The sequence below is a fragment of the Triticum urartu genome, chromosome 2A, assembly GCF_056163025.1.
Source record: "Triticum urartu cultivar PI428250 chromosome 2A, HENAU_Tu73, whole genome shotgun sequence".
Classification (NCBI taxonomy): Eukaryota; Viridiplantae; Streptophyta; class Magnoliopsida; order Poales; family Poaceae; genus Triticum; species Triticum urartu.
In genome coordinates, this window is record NC_141874.1 from 671,629,213 (window position 1) to 671,652,008 (window position 22,796).

Sequence of the window (22,796 nt, forward strand, 5' to 3'; positions counted from 1 at the left end):
AGTCTTCCCCAACCTCTCCTTCTCCCCTTGCTGGATCAAGGCGTAGGAGACGTCACCGGGCTGTACGTGTGTTGAACACGGAGGTGCCGTCCGTTCGGCACTAGGATCATCGGTGATTTGGATCACGACGAGTACGACTCCATCACCCCCGTTCACTTGAACGCTTCCGCTTAGCGATCTACAAGGGTATGTAGATGCACTCTCCTTCCCTCGTTGCTAGATTACTCCATAGATTGATCTTGGTGATGCGTAGAAAATTTTGAATTTCTGCTACGTTCCCCAACACCTCGACCCAAGTCACTGCGCGCAGGCGGGGCTGGAAGTTCTGGGTCAAGGTCCGGGGAGGGTCCGGCCTAACCAGAGAGTTGGCACAACGGGAGCTGGGCTGGCGTCCGGGGGCCGGAAGTTCCGGGCCAGATTCCGAGCTGGTTCCGGGCTAACCAGAAAGTTGACACGCCCGGGCTCGTCTGGGTCGTCGGAGGCCGGAAGTTTCGGGTCGTCCGGAGGTTCCGGACTCCTGGCCGGAAGTTCCGGGCTGAGCAGAGAGTTGTCGGATGTTCCTTCTTCCTTAGCTCTCGGCTCCGTGGCTTGTGCGTTGTACCTGATCACACATAATGTTTCTGACTTAGGCAGTAGCCATGTCTCACTCGAATGTAAGGGAAGCTCAAGGAGGAGAGGTGTCACCTCGGATTGAATAGCACGTGCTCGAGCCCTTGTCATGGGTCCACTTGGAGCTTGGATAGCTGAGGTAGTGTCCATGGGAATGGCCGTGGGATGCCCCGCATCACAACTACTCTAGGAGGAATGTTTTTATGTGGTGCTAATGATTTAATAACTTCTAAATCTTTATCCCTAATACGTGTTAGTGGGGTACATGTTTGTATATAAATTTAAATTGAAGTTTATTCACAACAAATCAAAATCATGTTAACATATAACCTTTAGGCCAATGCCCATGAGTCGCTCACTAGTTGATTTGATGATCAAAGCCTAGGTTCGGCTATTGTTGGAGGTGTCGGCAAAGCCACACTACATTTTCGTATTCCCTATGACAGTTCATACAGAGTGGAATCTCTCGGTAACATCAATTTTACCTACAAAAACAAACAATTCAAACACAAAACATAAAAATACTACAATATGAGGGGGGGGGGGGGGTATGATATGAAGCTAGGCAATGCCACCATTTTCAGCCATTAGATGCAAAAACAATGGATACGATGAATGGCCATGAACATATTTTACATAAATAACATTATACTTCATCGAAATCAATCCGCGGTTCAATGTGCACCGCAGTTTCATCAGATCAATATGAAATGCTAGTAGGAACGGTGAACATTGGTAGTAACATATTGAAAGGGAATGGTGGACTAAAAGCAGAGCACTTTCCGTGGGGTACAGGAAGGAGAACAAAGAAGAGGAAAAGAAAGAGAGAAGCAAATTCTTTTTCCTGAGAATTAAGAGAGAAGCAAAACTGTAATGAAAAGGTGGGCAAGAACCTTTTTTTTTTTTTTGAGATAAGGGCACGAACCTCTAAGTCTAAAACGTCTCCAGGCCTGACACGCGTCAGGGTGATTTTTATACGGGCGGCCCAGTGGTCTACTGGGCTCGTTCAAACGAGTTTGAAGACACCGACGAGCCCACTAAAACCAGCCGGAGGAATGCACTCCCTTAAAAAAAAACAAAAAAACCCGGAGGAATGCAGGGACCGCTGCGCGCTATCGGACGAACCTAAAAATCGCAGAAATGTCGACGGAAAAACAGGAAAGGGAGCGAGTTAGTTTGAGAATCTCAGATTCCGGTCAATGGATCTCAACTAACCGCTTGCATTTATAGCCGCGACAACCTCGTTCTTGAACTGTTCAGACTCCGATCTGTCTCGCGAGCCGCAATGGAGATCGAACGCGCCGGCGACGAGGACGACGCGTCTCCGGTGGAGCAGGTCCGGCTGACGGTGCCGGTGACTGACGACCACTCGCTGCCGGTATGGACGTTCCGGATGTGGACGATGGGCTTCCTCTCCTGCGCCCTCCTCTCCTTCCTCAACCAGTTCTTCGCCTACCGCGCCGAGCCCATCATCATAAGCCAGATCACCATCCAGGTCAGTACTCTCTACTTACTCAGTAGACCGCGCCTGCAGATTATGACGGGGAATTCACGGATCGCGCATGCATGGATGGATGGGTGCAGGTGGCGGCGCTGCCGATCGGGCGCTTCTTGTCGCGGGTGCTGCCGGAGAAGAAGTTCAGGGTGTTCGGGCGGGAGTGCTCGGTGAACCCGGGGCCCTTCAACGTGAAGGAGCACGTGCTGATCTCCATCTTCGCCAACGCCGGCGCCTCCTTCGGCGGCGGCAACGCCTACGCCATCGGCATCGTCACCATCATCAAGGCCTTCTACAAGCGCAACATCTCCTTCGTCACCAGCCTGCTCCTCGTCATCACGACCCAGGTGACCTATCAGTTAGATCTGCTTTGTACGTGTTGTGTTTCAATCGATCTATCAACTGTTGGTTCATGGATGAATCTGATCGGTGTTCCATCCATGCATACAACGTATAGGTGCTGGGGTACGGCTGGGCAGGGCTGATGAGGAAGTACGTGGTGGAGCCGGCGCACATGTGGTGGCCGACGAGCCTGGTGCAGGTTTCTCTCATGAGGTACCTACGTCGATGATCGATTTGGTCAAGTGTAACCTAATCAATTACTCAAGTGACGACGATGAGATTGCATTGCCCATGCGTATAGATCTGATCTGATCTGAGACTGAAATCTGTTGGCAGGGCGATGCACGAGAAGGAGAAGCGGCGGATGACGCGGGGCAAGTTCTTCCTGATCGCGCTCATCTGCAGCTTCGCGTGGTACACGGTGCCGGGGTACCTGTTCCCGACGCTGACGGCCGTGTCGTGGGTGTGCTGGGTGTTCCCCAAGTCCATCACCATGCAGCAGATCGGGTCCGGCCTCAACGGGCTCGGCATCGGCGCCTTCACCCTCGACTGGGCCACGGTGGTCTCCTGGCTGGGGAGCCCGCTGGTGACGCCCTTCTTCGCCACCGCCAACGTCCTCGTCGGCTACGTCCTGCTCATCTACCTCATGCTGCCCATCGCCTACTGGGTGATCAACCTCTACAGCGCCAGCAGCTACCCGCTCTTCTCCAACGAGCTCTTCGACGCCCACGGCCAGCTCTACGACATCCACTCCATCGTCAACGACAAGTTCGAGATCGACATGGACGCCTACGCGCGGCAGGGCAGGATCCACCTCAGCCTCTTCTTCGCCGTCAGCTACGGCCTCGGCTTCGCCACCATCGCCGCCACCTTCACCCACGTCGCATGCTTCTACGGCAAGTATGTTCATTTCCTTTCGTCGATCGTATATGCACATATGCTTGCTGTGTATTGACTGTTTGATTGAGTTGTTAATTTGTGCGTGAAGGGAGATGTACCAGAGGTTCCGGGAGTCGTACAAGGGCAAGATGGACGTGCACGCGAGGCTCATGAAGAGGTACGACGACATACCGAACTGGTGGTTCTACATCCTGCTCGCGGTGTCCATGGCGGTATCCTTGGTCCTCTGCACCGTGTTCAAGGAGGAGGTGCAGCTGCCGTGGTGGGGCCTCCTCATTGCCTGCGCCATAGCCTTCGTCTTCACGCTCCCCATTAGCGTCATCACCGCGACCACAAACACGGTACTAGTACATGCTTATGCTGACCGACCGTGTGTCGTCGGTCGACGTGCACAATCGTATCGCTAATCAGTTGTGGCGTTGGATTAATTGCAGACGCCGGGGTTGAATATCATCACGGAGTATTGCTGGGGTCTGATCATGCCGGGGAAGCCCATCGCCAACGTGTGCTTCAAGGTGTACGGCTACATGAGCATGAACCAGGCCGTCTCCTTCCTCACCGACTTCAAGCTCGGCCACTACATGAAGATCCCCCCAAGATCCATGTTCCTGGTGCAGGTACGTAACTGCACGGCGATTACAAATTGTTAAGCTCTCAGAGATTTATCTTGTACGTACGTCCAAGTCCAACCAACATATTAATTCATGTTCAGTTCGTGGGGACGGTGGTGGCGTCGACGGTGAACACGGTGGTGGCGTGGTGGCTGCTGACCACCGTGCCGCACATCTGCGAGAAGGGCCAGCTCCCGGAGGGCAGCCCGTGGACGTGCCCGGGCGACCACGTCTTCTTCGACGCGTCCGTGATCTGGGGCCTCGTCGGCCCGCGCCGCATCTTCGGGCCGCTCGGCTACTACTCGGCGCTCAACTGGTTCTTCCTCATCGGGCTAGCCGGGCCGGTGGTGGTGTGGCTCTTCGCCAAGGCGCTGCCGCGGCACGCCGGCTGGATCAGCCTCATCAACCTGCCCGTCATCCTGGGGGGCACGGCCATGATGCCGCCGGCGTCGGCGCTCAACTACACGGCGTGGGGCTTCGTCGGCTTTGTGTTCAACTTTTTCGTGTTCCGGTACCGCAAGGGGTGGTGGAAGCGGTACAACTACGTGCTGTCGGCGGCCATGGACGGCGGCGTGGCCATCATGGGGGTGCTCCTCTACTTCGCGCTCACCAGCTGGGGCCACCAGCTCGACTGGTGGGGCTCCAGGGGCGAGTACTGCGACCTCGCCGCCTGCCCCACCGCCAAGGGCGTGCTGGTGGACGGATGCCCCGTCCTCTGAGACCGAGGGTTCAAGTCTTGATCGACACATGAAGCATGCACCTAGCTTAGCTCTAGTATAACGTGTAGAATTATAGATTGTGTGTGCTGCTCTTTGTCAATTGGAAAATTAGATTATGTAGCTATCAGAATCAGACCGTTCATTTCTTAGGTATTAGAGCTGCGGTTTGTTTGATGGGAGTGGATGCCCGTCTGGTTTAATATTGTGTAAAGATTGGAAAATTAGCCTTGTTTCATGAGACAAAAATCCTTGAGCCAATCAATTTCCATTTAACTTCCATCTTTACCTAACAAAAAATGCTACACTTACGGATATCACCTACGCACCTACGGACTCTTCTTCCCCACAAATCGGCTTCCCCCTGATTTCCAGTTATACCTGGCCATACCTCGGGCCGAGCGAGCAAAAAACCCAAGTCCGGCCCGGCTGTCGGGCTTGTTTTTTGGGCCCGAGCCTGGCCCGAACACGTAAAAACTCGTCGGGCTTCGGCCAGGCCCGACCCGTCCTTCAGGAAAATGCGAAAACGATGGGCCCGGGCCCGGTCCGGCCTGGCCTTCGGGCTCAAAATCTAGGCCCGAGCCCGGCCCGGGAGCGGCGTCGGGCCGGGCCGTTCGGGCCGGGCTGACCATGGCCAGGACTATTTCCAATGGTGGGCCCCTCTCTCTTTGATTTCTAATTGTTATAGATATATTTGGCTTACATGTATTTGTAATCCGTCTCCTACGTTATCTCTAGGAGTTGCTTCTTGTCCTTCAAGTCTGTACTCCTATATATACTCGCCCATGAGGCTCAATACAACATTCAACACATTACGCCGACAGATTTGCTAAGTCTCAGTCGACTCAGTCGATGCTATATTCCATTGATCTTGCATTGAGATTCATACAAAAAAATTCTTTACTAAGTATCACTTGATTGAAACTTGGTTGACTGAGACTTAGACACACCCTTGCGCCAATCCTCTCCCTTCTAACATAGTATCAGCCTAACCGATCCAAACATAGCCGGAACAGAGAAAAAATATATTAAATTTAACCTTCTATTAAATTTTATTTTGGAAGGAATAAAATTTGCATAAAACGAAAATATTAAATTTAACCTTTTATTAAATTTATTAATTGGATTAGAGCAAGTATGGTTTTTGAAATTAAAAAAATATGAAAAAACGGGAAAGAAAAGGGGAAAAAGAGGCCAGGCAGACCAACCGGCCCAACAAGCACGACAGCGCAGCCGCATGTCATGCCTTGCTTTGGGATCGAGATCGATTTGGTGGCTAGGGTTCGAAGGATTGCAAGGCAAAGGGGAAAGTATACAGCTGTACTATTCTCTATTAGTTATATGATTGAGTTTGCATAGGAATGATCCAGAATAAGGATACCTTACATCGAGAGCGAGCTGGCTTGTAAGGCCGAGCTGACAAGTAAAAGAGATGAACAATATGACAAGTGAAATGGTACAGTAAAAGTAAATAACGCCTCAAGGAGTGTTATAGTACTTCGCCTAGCGTTCGCTCCCGTGCCCTCCGCCTAGCGCCGGCGGCCTCCTTGGCCGCCGCCACCCCGCCCCCTAGCGCCCCTCGGCGGCCACCTCGGTTGCCGTGCCTGCCGCCCCCACCCCGCCATGACTCCTCCTGACCGTTTCACCAGACCATGCCCCAGCCTCACCACCCTGGCGCCCCTGCGCGGTGGCACGCTCTCCCCAGATGCCGGCGCTTCTCCGGGCACGCGCGAGCGCATTCACTTCTCCGCCAGCTCCTCTGATCCAGATTCGCCTATCTCGATCTCCCCGCCATCCCTCCCCCCTCCTCCTCCTTCCAATGTGGCCGTGGTTCGGGGTGGAAGCTCACCTACCTTGGCAGCTCAGCCTTCATGGCACTGCGACCCTCCGCTGCAGCGCCATGATGAGCATGGCGAGGGCTGGCAGATCCAGAGCACGCGCAAGCAAAAGAAAGCGCGCATGCGCGCGATTCATGGGATGCCCATTCCCCCAAGGGTCCATATATTGGATACATCTCGGTTGTGCTTTTGCTGCCTCTCAGACAAGCACTTCATTGCCCGCTGCACCAATCCGATCCGCTGCCGCAAGTGCTTCATTGCCGGCCACATCGCCCGACAGTGCATGGGCTTTGAGCCGCTTGCCTTGCCATCTCAACTACCGCCCCAGCGCCCACCGCCACCCCTCCTCGACCGCTCTCCGCTCCTCCCGCAGCTCCCCCCGCCGGCACTCTGCCTCCCTGCCCGTGCAAGGATCTGTTTTCCCCTCGCCACATCTGGCGCCCCTCCAGCCTCCATCACCGCCGCCGCCACCGAGATCACCACCACTGCCTCCGCCTCCGTCACCCTACCCCGCCCCCGCCGTGCGGGTGCCGGTGCAACCCAGGTCCCACCCCGCCACACCCGCCCCTGCTGCTGCCCCCTCGGCTGCCCGGAGTTTGGCGCCGACGCCTATGGACGCGGCGGCTTTGGATACCTCGCTCCTACCTCTTGCTCACCCCTGCGCCCCCGGGGGTGCCATCCACAGGGTGGAGCGCACGAGGGCCACGATCGAGTACTCGCCGGAGATGGCCGCGGATGAGCAGCTGCTCCTCAGCCATGCGGCCATTGTCATCGTGGCTGGGGCCAACACCGATGTCTGGCCGAGCTGGATCAAGGAGGCGATCCACACCGAGCTGCCGCAGCTCCCGGACGGTGCTCTGGCCGTCAATCTTCTATGCCCCGACGCCTTCCTGCTGCGCTTCTCCAACCCAAGATGGCGTGCGGAGCTGGAGGTGAACAAGAACATCCACTGGCAGGGCATGCCCCTCGTGTTACGGCCATGGAGCAGGCGCTTCCTCACCGAGATGGTCACATACCGCTATCGCGTGTGCCTATTCATCAAGGGCATCCCGCCGTCCGCCGCCAACTGCACCAACGTGGTCCGCCCGCTCCCGATGTGCCGCTTCCACACCGTAGCTGTCTCCTCCTCCGACAAGCTCGACTACTCCTACTTCATCATGTACGCTTGGGTGATCAACCCTGACCTAATCCCCAAGGTCATCGATCTGGACGCCATGGAGCCAGTGTCCGGCACCTCGCCGCTAGACCAGCTGGGTCTATCGGCCGGGTTCGCCGAGTTCGTCGACGACAACCCCTGGGAGGACCTAGGCTCGCCGCCCCAAGCTCTCAACTCACAAGTCCTCGTCCACCTCGACTTCCTCATGCAGTACCCCAAGCCTGGAGGGCGCGGTCCGCCGGGCCAGCTAGGCGGCAGTGACGGCGATGACGACGAGCCTAGACGCCGCTATCCCTGGAGATGGGGCATGAAGGACGGCGAGGCCGTCCTCGCTAGGCACACCGCCGGGAACGTGTTCCAGCGCCTCGGTGGGTCTGCCTCGTCGAGTGGTGGCCGGCGTCGTCACCACCCCTTCGCCGGCGCTGATGCTCCACTGGCAGCCCTGCCAGGCGCCCCTGTCGCGCAGGCTGCTGCTTCCAATGGGCAGCCCAACCTTTCGGCTGCCCCACGACCCTTCCCTGCCGCTGACGGTGGGACCCCACTATTGGCCCCAGCACCGGGCCCCCACTTTGGCTCGGGTGCTGACCGCGAGATGGACCCAGTGACCGCCCCTAGCTTCACGGTGGTAGCTGAGGGTCAACCGTTCCTCCTGGGCCCAGCCCTATCCCCGGCGGTGGCTGTCGTGGGGCTGCAGGGTGCGGCCCCACCCCCACCCCCTCTGCTGGCCGTGGCGCTCCCCGCGCGTGGGCAGGACACCGGTTGCCCAATCGATGATCCGCCTGCCACCCTGGAGCCCCTGCTGTCGCCTCTGTCGCTGCCCGACCAGCCTTCTCGGAGCCCTATCGCTGCCATCGCTGCCTCCCCGGCCGTGGCAGAGGCCAACCCCACCCCGCTGGTGGCCCTGCCAATAATGGTGCGGCAGTGCACCCCACCTGCACCACTACAGGAGCTCGGCCCTCCCGAGGATGCATCGGATGTGGCGCCTCCACCGATCCCTCCTCTGGCCCACTCTTTGGAGGGCGCTGGGCCTACGCCCGGGGCCACTGCTTCGGCTCCTCCTCTGCCCCATGCCCAAGGTACCAATTTGGCTGCTGGCGGGCCTGGATGCCTCAAAGAGTTCATTGAGGCCATCACCTTTCCTGTGGCCCAAGGACTGCTTCATGGGCCGGTTTTCAAGCCTGTCCCCCCCAAGCGCCAATCGTCCAAGCAATCGTCCACGGAGACGGTCAGGCGCAGTGGCCGCCTGGCATTGAAGGCCACTGGTGACTCGGTGATGACTAGGGCGCAGAAAACTATCTGCCGTCGCCTGGGAGAGGAGTTCGATGAGCCGAGCCCTGATGCTTTTGCCCTGCTCGCCCATTACGTGGCTTCACTCCAGTACCCGCTGACCACAGACCAGATCAAGGCGCTGACTGACCTGGCCCTCAATGCCACTGCGGGAAAGAAGAGGACCGTGCCTGCTACTGCTTAGTAGGGCCGCTCCCTTAGTTGTTTGTTGTGCTAGTTTCCATGGATAGTTGCAACTTCCTAGTTTGGAACGTCAGGGGGCTTAACTCCCCGACGCGTAAGATGGTTGTCGCTGATGTTGTTCAACATCATGGTTGTTCTGTAGTCTGCTTGCAAGAGTCAAAAATGCAATTTGTGTCTCCTCAAGACCTGGCCAACACCTGCTCATCTCGATGCTCAGAGTTCGTGTTCTCGCCTGCCATAGGCGCGAGTGGTGGCCTGATCACTGCATGGGACCCTGACCTCATCTCGGTCTCCAGTTCAACTTGCAGTCGTCACTTCATCATGACCACCTGCACTAACAGAAAGACCGGGAAGCGGTGGGCCTTGGTAAATGTCTACGACCCCCAATCAACTACCGAGAAACTTGATTTCCTTGCTGATCTCAAGGCCATCGCTTCGGTTACATCTGATCCCATCATTTTTGTTGGTGACTTCAACCTGATCGCCTGGATGTCTGACAAGAGCAATTCCAGGGTACACAGAGGCCTAATGAATGCTTTTAGGAAATTCATGAATGATGCTCAGCTCAAGGACATGTACCTGCACAGCAAGCGCTACACTTGGTCAAATGAGCAGCAGGAGGCAACCTTGGTGAGACTAGATCGTGTCCTCTACAACAAGGCTTGGGGTAGCCACTTCCCGAACTCCCTGTTGCAAGGCCTCTCTTCTGAGGTGTTCGACCACACGCCGCTACTCCTAAATTCAGACCATTCCTTTAAGCACTATTGAAGATTTCGGTTTGAGAAGAATTGGATCAGATGGGAGGGATTCCATGAAGTGGTAAAACCGGCATGGCAGATACAGAACCCCCCGGCCGATCCTTTCGCAACGTACAGCGCAAGACTGCAGGCAACAGCGCGTGCCCTAACTCGCTGGAGTGCTAAGAAATCTTCTGATCTGAAACTGAGAGTGTCAATTGTGTCTGAGCTAATTCTGCGGCTTGATATAGCCATGGAATCCAGAAACCTGACGACTGATGAGGTGGCCTTTCGCAAACTCCTCAAGATGTAGAGGCAAGGGCTGGCCGCGATGGAGAGATGTATGTGGCGACAACGTTCGCGCTTTCTTTGGCTCAGAGAAGGAGACTGCAATTCCAAATTTTTCCACCTGAAAGCTACTGCTCGACGGAGGAAAAACTTCATCCCCTCGCTGATCATTGACGAGACAGCTTTGGCAGATCAGCAGGCCAAGATGACAGCCATTCACAACCAGTTTGAAGCGCTGATTGGCACCTATCGAGCCCGCCCCCAAACTCTGAATCTCGGAGCCATCCCGTTCCCGCCGATCGACTTGGGACACCTAGAAGATCCGTTCACAGAAGAGGAGGTCAAGGCCGCACTTTTTGATATCCACCCGGAGAAAGCACCAGGACCTGACGGCTTCTCGGGGCTTTTCTTCAGAGCATGTTGGGATGTGATCAGGGGTGACTTAATGCGCGCGGTTTGGAAATTCCAGTCTGGCAATACACAAAATCTGCACCTCCTCAACTCCGCATTCATGATTCTCATCCCCAAACATGGAGGGGCAAACCACCCTAGCAAGTTCAGACCGATCAGCCTCATACACAGCTTTGCCAAGCTCATGACAAAAATCCTGGCAAGACGTCTCCAACCTTTTATGCCGGATCTGATCCTTCCATGCCAAAATGCTTTCATAAAGAGGCACATCACACATGACAACTTTTTCTATGTTCAGAGCCTGACCAGAGCACTCAAACTCAAAAGCACGCCTACCTTCCTGCTCAAGTTGGATATTTCAAAAGCATTCGACTCCCCCTCTTGGGAGTTCCTGATGCAACTGCTTGAACACAGGGGTTTTGGGACAAAGTGGAGAAGTTGGATTACGGCGCTTCTCCTTACTTGATCAACCAAAGTTCTTGTCAATGGCGAGGCCTCGCCCAGGATCGACCACAGGAGGGGTTTTCGACAGGGAGACCCTATCTCGCCTCTCCTTTTTGTCCTGATCATGGACTGCCTCGCGCAAATCATGGACAAGGAAAGTTCGGATGGCATCCTAACCCCCTTTGAGAACCATAACATGAGGCACAGGACCTCAATCTACGCGGATGATGTGATCATTTTCTCCAAGCCTATGACTGAAGACGCGACGACGATCAACTCCATCCTTCACCTTTTTGGAGATGCGACTGGTCTGCACACCAATATGAGCAAAAGCAGTTTCATGCCGATCTGCTGCCAGCACCAGGACCTCTCGGGCTTGCAACAGATCCTAGGCTGCTCACAAGGCTCATTCCCCTGCACTTACCTTGGCATGCCTTTGTTAGACAAGAAGCTGTGGAGGGTGGACTTACAGCCGGCGGTCGATCGCCTTGCTGGCAAGTGCTCCGGTTGGAAGATCGATTTGATTAACCTGATTGGGAGAGTTGTTCTTGTTCGGGTCGTGCTATCTGCGATGCCAACCTTTCAGATGATTGCAATCCCGCAAGCGAAGTGGCTAAACCAGAAGATTGACAAGATTCGCCGACCTTTCCTCTGGGCTGGCAAGAGCGCGGCTTCAGGCGGAAAATGTTTGGTAAATTGGAATTCCGTCTGCTGACCGACCACTTTTGGAGGGCTGGGTATATCGAATCTCGAGTACCATGGTGCCGCGCTGCGCACGCGCTGGCTATGGCAACAGGCCAAGCTCCCAGACAAGCCATGGACAGGGCTGCCTTTCCCCTCTGATAAGCTTGCCCACAGCATCTTCATTGCGAGCACCGTGATCACGATTGGATCCGGTGCCTCCGTCTCCTTCTGGCACTCTCACTGGTGGCAGGGTACACCGCTACGAGACACCTTCCCCCAGCTGTACGTGCATAGCAGAGGACACAATCTGTCACTAAGGATGGCGCTTGCGGATCACAAGTGGATTTCATGCATCAAAGCAAATCCAACTTTCCAAGTGTTGGCGGACTATCTAAGCGTCTGGCATATCATGGCACAAGTCAATCTCTCCCCAACTCAGCCCGACGACATCCGCTGGAAGTGGACGACTGATGGTGAATACTCGGCCCGGACGGCCTACCACATGCTATTTCAAGGGAGAATCCGGACCAACTACAACATGCTAATCTGGTCATTGCGGACGCCTCCAAAGTGCCAAATGCACGCATGGCTGGCAATCCAAGGGCGATGCAACACTGCTGACCAGCTCGCAAAGAACTGGCCTCACACCCCAACATGCACGTTGTGCCAGATGCACCCTGAGACTGCCCTGCACCTCTTTGCTCGATGCCAATTCACCCGATCGCTTTGGATGCTGATCTCACAGAAACTACAAGTACAAATCCGCCTGCCAAGCGCGGACGAGCCTTCACTTGAAGATTGGTGGCTTAGCTCTGTCCACAGCCTATCCAAAGAGGAAAGACTGAAAATCAACGGTCTCGTCATCTGCACCTGGTGGCACGTTTGGAAGGAGAGAAACGCTAGGATCTTCGAGCAACGTGCTTCGGCGATCACTGAGGTCTGCTCACTGATCAACGAGGAGCTCCGGCTATGGCGCACGGCGGGCCTCGTCGGAGCGATGTGGATGCCGCCAGACTAGCTGCGACACCACCGTACTCTAGCTGACCCTAGGCTGTACATACCTAACTACTAGCGGGCTCTAACCTTGTAACCTGGCCGTCTTGGCCTTTCTCTCTTATTGCAATGAAATCAGCACTAAGGCTGCTTTTCGTCAAAAAAATAACGCCTCGAGGGATGGCGAGCGCCGTGAGCCATCCATCATTGTCGTGAGCTTCAACCCTGGCCGTTTGTTCTCTGAAGAAGGATAACACTTGATCTAAAGACGATGCAGTCTCCGCTCGCAAAAGAAAAAGACGATGCAGTCTGACACGGCCCAGTTAGCCCACACCCGTGAAGCCGAGCTAGCCCTAAGAAAAAACCTTAGCCCTAGACTTGTGGGTTTGTGTTACATCCGCCCTAAAAGTTGTATGTTTGTGCAATTTCCTCTTAGCAACATGTAGTCAAACGAGGTCACATAGATATGTATTTCATATATACATCTATTGTAGAGTTTTGCCGTATTTGTGGATACTTCAAGTGCATGGGGGTTAGTCTTGGCATGATAGGTTTTGACAGTGTCCAAGTAGAAGCACGTCTATGGCCCTGTTTGGATCCTAGAGTTAGTGTTAGTTTGAGTTGTTTTGGGCTCAAATAGCTCAAAAGGATCCAAACAGGTGGGGTAGTTTCAGTTAGAATGTGCTTGAACGAGCACAATGATGGGACACATGTGAATGTTGTGGTGGATAAGAGTAAGAGGGCTCCATACTTGAATAGGCACAATGAGACCAGTCAGAATGTGCTTGTTGTTTGTGATTTCGACATGAGATTTACATTTGTGATGTTGAGATGGCCTGGTTCAACACATGAAATGAGAGTTTTCAAAGATGCCATAACTACTCATCATCACAAATTTCCACATCCACCACCAGGTTTGCTACTTGAACTGTCTTGCAACATTTTTTATCCAATTACACTTGTTCATCTAAGTCTCATTGTGTGCCTTTCACAATATGTAGGGAAGTATTATGTGGTTGATGCGGGGCACCCAAACCGGCCGGGCTACCTTTCACCATACAGATGTACAAGGTACCATGTGCAACAATGGCAAAACGGCCCGCCGCCACAAGGTATGAAAGAAACCTTCAACCATGCACATGTCAAAGTTAGAAATGTCGTTGAGCGATTCTTTGGAGTGTTGAAGATGAAATTTAGAATTCTATTGAACATGCCAAAATTTCTGGAGGACAAGCAAAGTAGAATTATTGTTGCTTGTATGGCTCTTCATAATTTCATTCGAGAGAGCAGAATTGCGGATAGGGAATTTGATGCCTGTGATGCGGATAGGGAATTTGATGCCTGTGATGCGGATGCAAATTATAACCCAATGCCTAGTTCTTCTGCATCCGCATGGCCAGAGGACGAACCTCTTGTTGAAGATATCAACATGAATGCCTTCCATAATGAGTTAGCTCATGTCAACAAAATAAAATTTATCATGTTTTGGACTCTTGATTTGTAAAGATCATTTGTTTATGTCAATTGTGAGCGGGGAGGAGGCCACATAAGAGCCGGCCGCACCAAATCCGGCAGGAAAGAGGGTCTAAAGAAGCCAAATGATTAAGATGGTGTATTTATTGTCAATCTAACCCTGCCATCTAAACACCTCTTTGGTTAGAGTTAGTTCAGGATTAGAATCTAACTCTAATAACTTCTAACTGAGTTAGAGTATCCAAACAGGGCCTATACCGGCCTATACCGGGAATCCGTTTTTTCAGGAATCCATAGATCGATCAGAACAGTTTGGGTAGAGACGATCGACCGAGACCGATAAGGACACCTATTTGGGACCGGTTCGTAGTTGCATATATCGTGTGCTGGTCGTGCCGTATAGATACATACTGGATCGAACTGACATACAAACCAACACCGGAAAAACAGAGTAAAATGAAGCCTCGATAGTCGATCGGGATCATCGATCGCTGATGGATCTAGTGAATTAGCAATTAAACCAGGCCGGCCGGCCGGCGACGGGATCGATGGCGACAACGACGGTGACGCACGGGGCGATGCTGGTCCGTGGCACGCACCTGATGCGCATCCGCGGTTACAGCAGGCGGCAGGCCATCAGGTCCGCCGACTTCGAGGCCGGCGATCCAAAACCCGGCGGACCGATGGAGGATCGCCCAGTCGTGGAGCGGCGACGCCATCGTCTTCCCCGCTTGGCCCTCTCTATCGTCCATGGCTACTTGCAGATGCTGGGAGCTACCTCTCCCCGACATGTTCCGTGGCCAGGAGCATCTCTCCGTTGACGGCGAGGACGGTAGTCTCTACGTCTACTGTGAGGTGGAAGTCCTACAGGAGGACACCGACATACCGGCAGATGCAGACCAAACCTTCTGGTGATCGCACATGAACACGTCACCGTATACCCTCGATGCCGGGGTGATGCACCATAGCTCATGTCGAAGAAGACCCGCCGGAAGCGTGGTATGCAAGACAATCCGGCGGACGCTTTTGTAGACCCGAAACCCCACACGCCCGGAAGGGACCCCGTCAGGACGCGCGGCGGCTATGGGCTGCCCTAGGTCGACCTGATCGCCCTTAGAGCCCCGAGGTTCATCACCCTACAACGAAGAAGAACGAACGAAGATCGAGGAAGGAGAAGAACAATGGAGAAGATAAAAGTAAAGGTAAAAGACGATAGATTGATTTGTCGATTGTGTGTTGTTCAATCGACCGTCATCCTTTACATATATATGAGGCAGCTGGACTTCCCGTACAAGAAAAGGACTCAAATCGCGTTCAAATCATCAAAAGTTATCCTAACTCGGATTACGTGGGCCGGAACTTCCGGGCTCAAATTATATCAAATAACCCTCTTGCACTGAATCTGCAGGTCGCATACGACTTCGGATCATGATGGTCCCAAAAGCAAAATTGTAGATCTTGCAATGGAGAAAAACTCGTTAGTTCATCACTTTTTCATCCAAGGTCATCTTGAGATTGAATTCGGGCCCGCAAATCTGCAAGTAATGTTAAAACTCCAGTTTTCGGGGCGCACCGCGTGCAAACTTTCGGTTTAGCCCGGAACCTCCCCGGAAGTTGCCCGGAACTTCCGGGGCAGACTTTTGCAGCACACTGTTTTACCTGTAACTTTTGCATACGAACTCCGATTTACATGTTTTATATCCAAATCGACCGTTTCGACAAGACAAAGACAACTCGTGTAGAAAGTTTTCTCATATGAGACCATCTTGGGGGCGTAATCAGCCGAATAGTGTTCTGGATATTAAATCTCAGTACTTCGAACATATTTTCGGCCTTAGAGATGAGACCGGATAGCTATGGCCAAAATATCAAAGTTTCTCCTTTTGATGATACATAACCTTTTCACTTCGAGCACTTTTCCATTTGAGGCCTTCTTAATTATATTTTTGACCATGCCAAAATTTGGTGTCAACACATGCCCCCCAGTTTTCGGCAAAACTTGCGTGCCGAAAAATAACTTGCACAATGCTCTTTCTAAGGATGATGTTAACACTCCATCGACCATTTGTACGTGCTTAGGACGATAAGTATATATGGGCCATTTAGATTAGCAACAAAAGTGAAGCTAATCAAACGTATGATGATTTGGTAATACCCTTTCATGATGTAAGAAATTATATTGCATCCATGAATTAAAATAAGCCCATTGCGGGTAACCAGTCATACCTAATGACGAATTCCATGGCATAGGCATCAATGACATAGTTGAAGAAAATGGATAATGTGTGGATCGAAGATTTTGAGACCTTTGGCTTGGTCCTTCATAGTTTTCACTCTTTTCCTTCATAGTTTCAACATTTGCCGCACTTCTTGTAATGTAAGTTTGCACATAATTCTTATTTTGAGTACCTCCTTTGGGAACCCATGCCATGTTTCTCTTTTCAAGTTCTTGTGCACTAAGCTTTTGCAATTTCTTCTTTTGCCAATACGATAAGCCGAGTGGGCACCCCGACTGCGATTTTGTTTGAAGTAATGGCAACTCTTGTTTTACCTTGTGCACTCTCAATTTCTTCCCTTCAGATTTGGCACTTGATTGCCTTGCCTGATTGCCTTTTGTAGCCAATGTCAACACTTTACTTGGCTCTTTTTCATCTGAGATCATATGCCCTTGTATATTGAGATCCGGACCGATCCCTTATGATTGAAACGTTCTTTGACATGTGATTGTTCAAATGTTGATCTTTTTGGAGCTGCATAATGTTTGTGAGATGGTCTAAAATAAGATGAAGAATACGCCCTTGTATCATACCTGTCCCACGATAGATATGAATTTACATGATGATAGGAAGGTATCCATGGCATTGACATTGGCGGCACAAAATAAGGATATGAACAAGTTGCATTAAAATTCTCTTCTTTCCAATATCGATCCTTGGATTTACGCCTATGGGGTGATCTTGATGCCTTTGCATTAGTTGGCCGTAAGCACTATTCTCCTCACTTATCTTCTGATATTTTCAATAGTTGCGTGAAAGTGACTTTCGGCTTTTTAACTTTGTACGTAAGTTGGCCTTTGTTTCCTTTGGTTGTGCTTGCACCGATCTTTGAATTTTCTTGTTACCCCCCAGCCCTCAGCGTCTCCATTGTAGCTTCCATGGAATTCTCGCTGTTAGCATTCTAGGAACGGGGTCCCCAGACTTGCCTGCATGCGGCCCACGGCGTGGCTCTAAGAAGCGGGCCCGTACAGCCCATCTTCTCTAACAAGTATTCAAGACCCTCGCGAGGGGCCAAGCCTCGCGAGGCGGACGACACAAGACCTCCTCAGGAGCGTCCTCACCAGGCTGGCTCGAGAGGGGCGGAGAGTTTAAGGCAAGGCAAACCTCACGAGGTTCCAATGACGTGAGCCATGACGACCAATGCCAGGCGGGCGCCAGGCGGGCGCCAGCGTGCACAATGTCCTTGTTTCCTCTTTGGTGCTAAGGAAGCATGCGCAGGCGCGGAGTACCGAGGCGTCAAGCAAATATTTTCATATCGGTGCAACGAGACCAAGACCAGCAGACGGCAAGACAGAGGTCACCATGGAGCCCAAGGCAGCGTCACCGCCAGAGCCTTTTGCAGGCGAAGACTACTTTTGTCAGGATAAACTGTACTAGCTGCCCCCTTTCGAATTGGCCGTTGTTGGCTCCCTTCCCGCTCAATATTTGGGGAGAGGACTAGGGCCTCTATAAATAGGACCAAGCCACCACCGTAGCTAAGGAGGGGGGATCGATCCAAACAACCACAAGTTCACCAAGCACAAGAACACCTCTCCTCAGGAGGCTGTTCTTCCCCTTATACTATTCATCCTCAGCCCAAAAGGCAATCCACCACGACCACACTAGAGTAGGGTATTACACCAGAATGGTGGCCCGAACCAGTATAAATCTTGTGTCCTTTGTGTTGTGAGTTCATCGAGTTAGCCCTTGAGATCTTAGTGAAGCTAGTGTTGGGGAACATAGTAATTTCAAAAAAATTCCTACGCACACGCAGGATCATGGTGATGCATAGCAACGAGAGGGGAGAGTGTGTCTACGTACCCTCGTAGACCGAAAGCGGAAGCGTTAGCACAACGCGGTTGATGTAGTCGTACGTCTTCACGATCTGACTGATCCAAGTACCAAACGCACGGCACCTCCGAGTTCAGCACATGTTCAACTCAATGACGTCCCACGAGCTCCGATCCAGCAAAGCTCCACAGGAGAGTTTCGTCAGCACGGCGGCGTGGTGACGGTGATGATGATTCTACTGACGCAGGGCTTTGCCTAAGCACCGCTACGATATGATCGAGGTGGATTATGGTGGAGGGGGAACCGCACACGGCTAAGGGATCAATGATCAATTCTGTCTATGAGGTGCCCCCGTATACAAAGGAGCAAGGGGGAGGAGGCGGCCGGCCAGGGAGAGGCGCGCCAAGGGGGAGTCTGATACGTCTCCAACGTATCTATAATTTTTGTTGCTCCATGCTATATTATCTACTGTTTTAGACATTATTGGGCTTTATTTTCCACTTATATATTATTTTTGGGACTAACCTATTAACCGGAGGCCCAACCCAGAATTGCTGTTTTTTTTCTTGTTTTAGGGTTTCGAAGAAAAGGAATATCAAACGGAGTCCAAACGGAATGAAACCTTCGGAAACATGATTTACTCATCAGATAAGATCCAGGAGACTTGGACCCTCTGTCAAGAAAGCCACGAGGTGGTCACGAGGGTAGGGGGCGCCCCCCTAGGGCGCGCCCTCCTACCTCGTGGGCCCCTCGAAGCTCCACCGACGTACTTCTTCCTCCTATATATATCCACGTACCCCCAAACGGTCGGGGACGGAGCCAAAAACCTAATTTCACCGCCGCAATTTTCTGTATCCACGAGATCGCATCTTGGGGCCTGTTCCGGAGCTCCGCCGGAGGGGGCATCGATCACAGAGGGCTTCTACATCATCATCCAAGCCCCTCCAATGAAGTGTGAGTAGTTTACTTCAGACCTACGGGTCCATAGCTAGTAGCTAGATGGCTTCTTCTCTCTCTCTTTGATCTCAATACAATGTTCTCCCCCTCTCTTGTGGAGATCTATTCGATGTAATCTTCTTTTTGCGGTGTGTTTGTTGAGACCGATGAATTGTGGGTTTATGATCCAGTCTATCTATGAATAATATTTGAATCTTCACTGAATTCTTTTATGTATGATTGGTTATCTTTGCAAGTCTCTTCGAATTATCAGTTTGGTTTGGCCTACTAGATTGGTTGTTCTTGCCATGGGAGAAGTGCTTAGCTTTGGGTTCAATCTTGCGGTGTCCTTTCCCAGTGACAGAAGGGGCAGCAAGGCACGTATTGTATTATTGCCATCGAGGATAACAAGATGTTTTTTTTTATCATATTGCATGAAATTATCCCTCTACATCATGTCATCTTGCTTAAGGCGTTACTCTGTTTTTAACTTAATACTCTAGATGCATGCTGGATAGCGGTCGATGAGTGGAGTAATAGTAGTAGATGCAGAATCGTTTCGGTCTACTTGTCTCGGACGTGATGCCTATATACATGAACATACCTAGATATTCTCATAACTATGCTCAATTCTGTCAATTGCTCAACAGTAATTTGTTCACCCACCATAGAATACTTATGCTCTTGAGAGAAGCCACTAGTGAAACCTATGGCCCCCGGGTCTCTTTCTCATCATATCAATCTCCATTACTTTATTATTGTTTTGCTTTTACTTTATTTACTTTGCATCTCTATACAAAAAATACCAAAAATATTATTTATCATCTCTATCAGATCTCACTTTCGTAAGTGACCATGAAGGGATTGACAACCCCTAAGAGCGTTGGTTGCGTTGAGCTATTGTTTTTGTGTAGGTACGAGGGACTTCAGCGTAGCCTCCTACTGGATTGATACCTTGGTTCTCAAAAACTGAGGGAAATACTTACGCTACTTTGCTGCATCATCCCTTCCTCTTCGGGGAGATCCAACGCAGTGCTCAAGAGGTAGCAAGAAGAATTTCTGGCGCCGTTGCCTGGGAGTCTGCGCAAAAGTCAACATACCAAGTACCCATCACAATCCCTATCTCCCACATTACATTATTTGCCATTTGCCTCTCGTTTTCCTCTCCCCCCAATTCACCCTTGCCATTTTATTCGCCCTCTCTCTCTATCCTCCCTCTCTATTTGCCTCTTTTGCCCGTTTGCTCTTTGTTTGCTCGTGTGTTGGTTTGCTTGCTTGTCGTTATGGCTAGTTCTTTACCTTCTGCCTCTATGTCTGAAATTGGGGATACTATTGTCGATAATAATTTTGATGCTCCTACTAAAGAACCCACTATCTCACATATAAAAAGATTTTGTGTTGGTAGTGGTAATATTATTGGTAAGGGAGTTGTTCAAGATTTCTTTACTTGCGCCGGTGCTTTACCTTCTATGGGTAGTTCTATTCTTCATAGAACTAGTAGTCTTGCGGATGCTATTGCCATGCTTGTAGTTGAACTTGAGCACTTGCATCCTTCTATACAAAGGATTTTCCTAGAATTTTCTAATATTGAGCATTCTTCTGTTAAGCGTGCCATTACTATCTTTTTGGCTCATGAGTTTTGATTCATAATTAAAGAGGCCAAAGAAATCTTTGCGCATTATAGGGTGGATGCTTGCCGTCCTCCCATAGAGACTGTCCTCTTTGATCAAGAAGAAATAATGCGTTTTCAATCTCTAGACTATGTTGCTTTCAATGAAAATCTTAGAAAAAGGGTTCCTACCAATGTTTTAGTTGATAGAATTTATGAACTTAATGATGATTTAGCTATTCGAGATAATGAATTGGGATATTCTCTTGAATATAGGCTCACAAAGTTCTGTCAAAAGAATGCTTATAATGATGAATTGGTTGTGCAATATGAAGGACCAAAGGAGGAACCTATACCTCCCAAGGTTGATCTTGGAGACTTTTGTCCCAACAAATTTAGACCTTTTGATTACTTTTTCTTGCCTCAAAGAAAACTTGCTGCTGAACGTAGAGAATATGAAATGAGTTTTAACAATCTATCTTATTATTATGGCAATACCTAGATCTATTCTTCCTTGTTATGCCTAGCTAGGGGCGTTAAACGATAGCGCTTGTTGGGAGGCAAACCAATTTTATTTTTATTCCTTGATTTTTGCTCCTGTTTAGTAATAAGTAAATTATTTAGCCTATGTTTTGGTTGTGTTTTTTGTGTTTACTTAGTGTTTGTGCCAAGTAGAACCGTTGGGAAGACTTGGGGAAAGTCTTGTTGAACTTGCTGTAAAAAACAGAAACTTTAGCGCTCACGAGAACTGCTGTCATTTTTATTTGGAAAGTGCTATTTAGTTAATTCTTTTTGCAGATGATTAATAGATAAATTCCTCACGTCCAGCAATTTATTTTAGAATTTTTGGGGTTCCATATCTTGCACTAGCTACATATTACTACAGACTGTTCTGTTTTTGACAGATTCTGTTTTTCATGTGTTGTTTGCTTATTTTGATGAATCTATGGCTAGTAAAATAGTTTATAATCCATAGGGAAGTTGGAATACAGTAGGTTTAACACCAATATAAATAAATAATGAGTTATTTACAGTACCTTGAAGTGGTCTTTTGTTTTCTTTCGCTAACAGAGCTCACGAGATTTTCTACTTTAAGTTTTATGTTGTGAAGTTTTCATGTTTTGGGTAAAGATTTGATGGATTATGGAACAAGAAGTGGCAAGAACCTAAGCTTGGGGATGCCCATGGCACCCCCAATATAATCTAAGAACACCTAAAAGCCAAAGCTTGGGGATGCCCCGGAAGGCATCCCCTCTTTCGTCTACTTCTATCGGTAACTTTACTTGGAGCTATATTTTTATTCACCACATGATATGTGTTTTGCTTGGAGCGTCTTTTATGATTTGAGTCATTGCTTATTAGTTTACCACAATAATCCTTGCTGTACACACCTTTTGAGAGAGCCATACATGATTTGGAATTTGATAGAATACTCTATGTGCTTCACTTATATCTTTTTAGCTTTATAGTTTTGCTCTAGTGCTTCACTTATATCTTTTAGAGCACGGTGGTAGATTTGTTTTATAGAAACTATTGATCTCTCATGCTTCACTTAGATTATTTTGAGAGTCTTAATAGCATGGTAATTTGCTTAAAATCCTAATATGCTTGGTATGCAAAATTAATAATAAAACTTTCTTATGAGTGTGTTGAATACTAAGAAAAGTTTTATGCTTGATGATTGTTTTGAGATATGGAGGTAATAATATCAAAGTCATGCTAGTTGAGTAGTTGTGAAATTTAGAAATACTTGTGTTGAGGTTTGCAAGTCCCGTAGCATGCACGTATGGTAAACGTATGCAAAAAATTTGAAACATGAGGTGTTATTTGATTGTCTTCCTTATGAGTGGCGGTCGGGGACGAGCGATGGTCTTTTCCTACCAATCTATCCCCTAGGAGCATGCGCGTAGTGCCGAGGTTTTGATGACTTGTAGATTTTTGCAATAAGTATGTGAGTTCTTTATGACTAATGTTGAGTCCATGGATTATACGCACACTCACCCTTCCATCCTTGCTAGCCTCTTCGGTACCGTGCATT

At 50.3% G+C, this 22,796-nt stretch overlaps 4 protein-coding genes and 1 pseudogene across 4 annotated transcripts; all 5 read left to right on the plus strand.

Annotated features, from left to right (window-relative positions):
- Positions 1-1,775: 1,775 nt before the first annotated feature.
- LOC125527631 (oligopeptide transporter 4-like) lies at positions 1,776-4,792 on the plus strand. The gene is made up of 7 exons (XM_048692142.2): positions 1,776-2,104; positions 2,194-2,451; positions 2,562-2,659; positions 2,783-3,346; positions 3,435-3,687; positions 3,781-3,963; positions 4,059-4,792. The coding sequence occupies exons 1-7, from the start codon at positions 1,895-1,897 to the stop codon at positions 4,674-4,676; spliced, it is 2,184 nt and encodes a 727-aa protein (XP_048548099.2). The 5' UTR covers positions 1,776-1,894; the 3' UTR covers positions 4,677-4,792.
- Positions 4,793-9,236: 4,444 nt separating this feature from the next.
- LOC147986592 (uncharacterized) lies at positions 9,237-9,905 on the plus strand. The gene has a single exon (XM_087542073.1). The coding sequence runs from the start codon at positions 9,237-9,239 to the stop codon at positions 9,903-9,905; it is 669 nt and encodes a 222-aa protein (XP_087398199.1).
- Positions 9,906-11,141: 1,236 nt separating this feature from the next.
- LOC147986593 (uncharacterized) lies at positions 11,142-12,719 on the plus strand. The gene is made up of 2 exons (XM_087542075.1): positions 11,142-11,708; positions 12,447-12,719. Exons 1-2 carry the CDS (start codon positions 11,142-11,144, stop codon positions 12,717-12,719), a joined length of 840 nt encoding a protein of 279 aa, XP_087398201.1.
- Positions 12,720-13,517: 798 nt separating this feature from the next.
- LOC147986594 (uncharacterized) lies at positions 13,518-14,198 on the plus strand. Its single transcript, XM_087542076.1, has 2 exons — positions 13,518-13,608; positions 13,696-14,198. Exons 1-2 carry the CDS (start codon positions 13,518-13,520, stop codon positions 14,196-14,198), a joined length of 594 nt encoding a protein of 197 aa, XP_087398202.1.
- Positions 14,199-14,917: 719 nt separating this feature from the next.
- The window catches only part of LOC125537780 (uncharacterized), a 52,782-nt pseudogene continuing 44,903 nt past the window's right edge, over positions 14,918-22,796 (plus strand).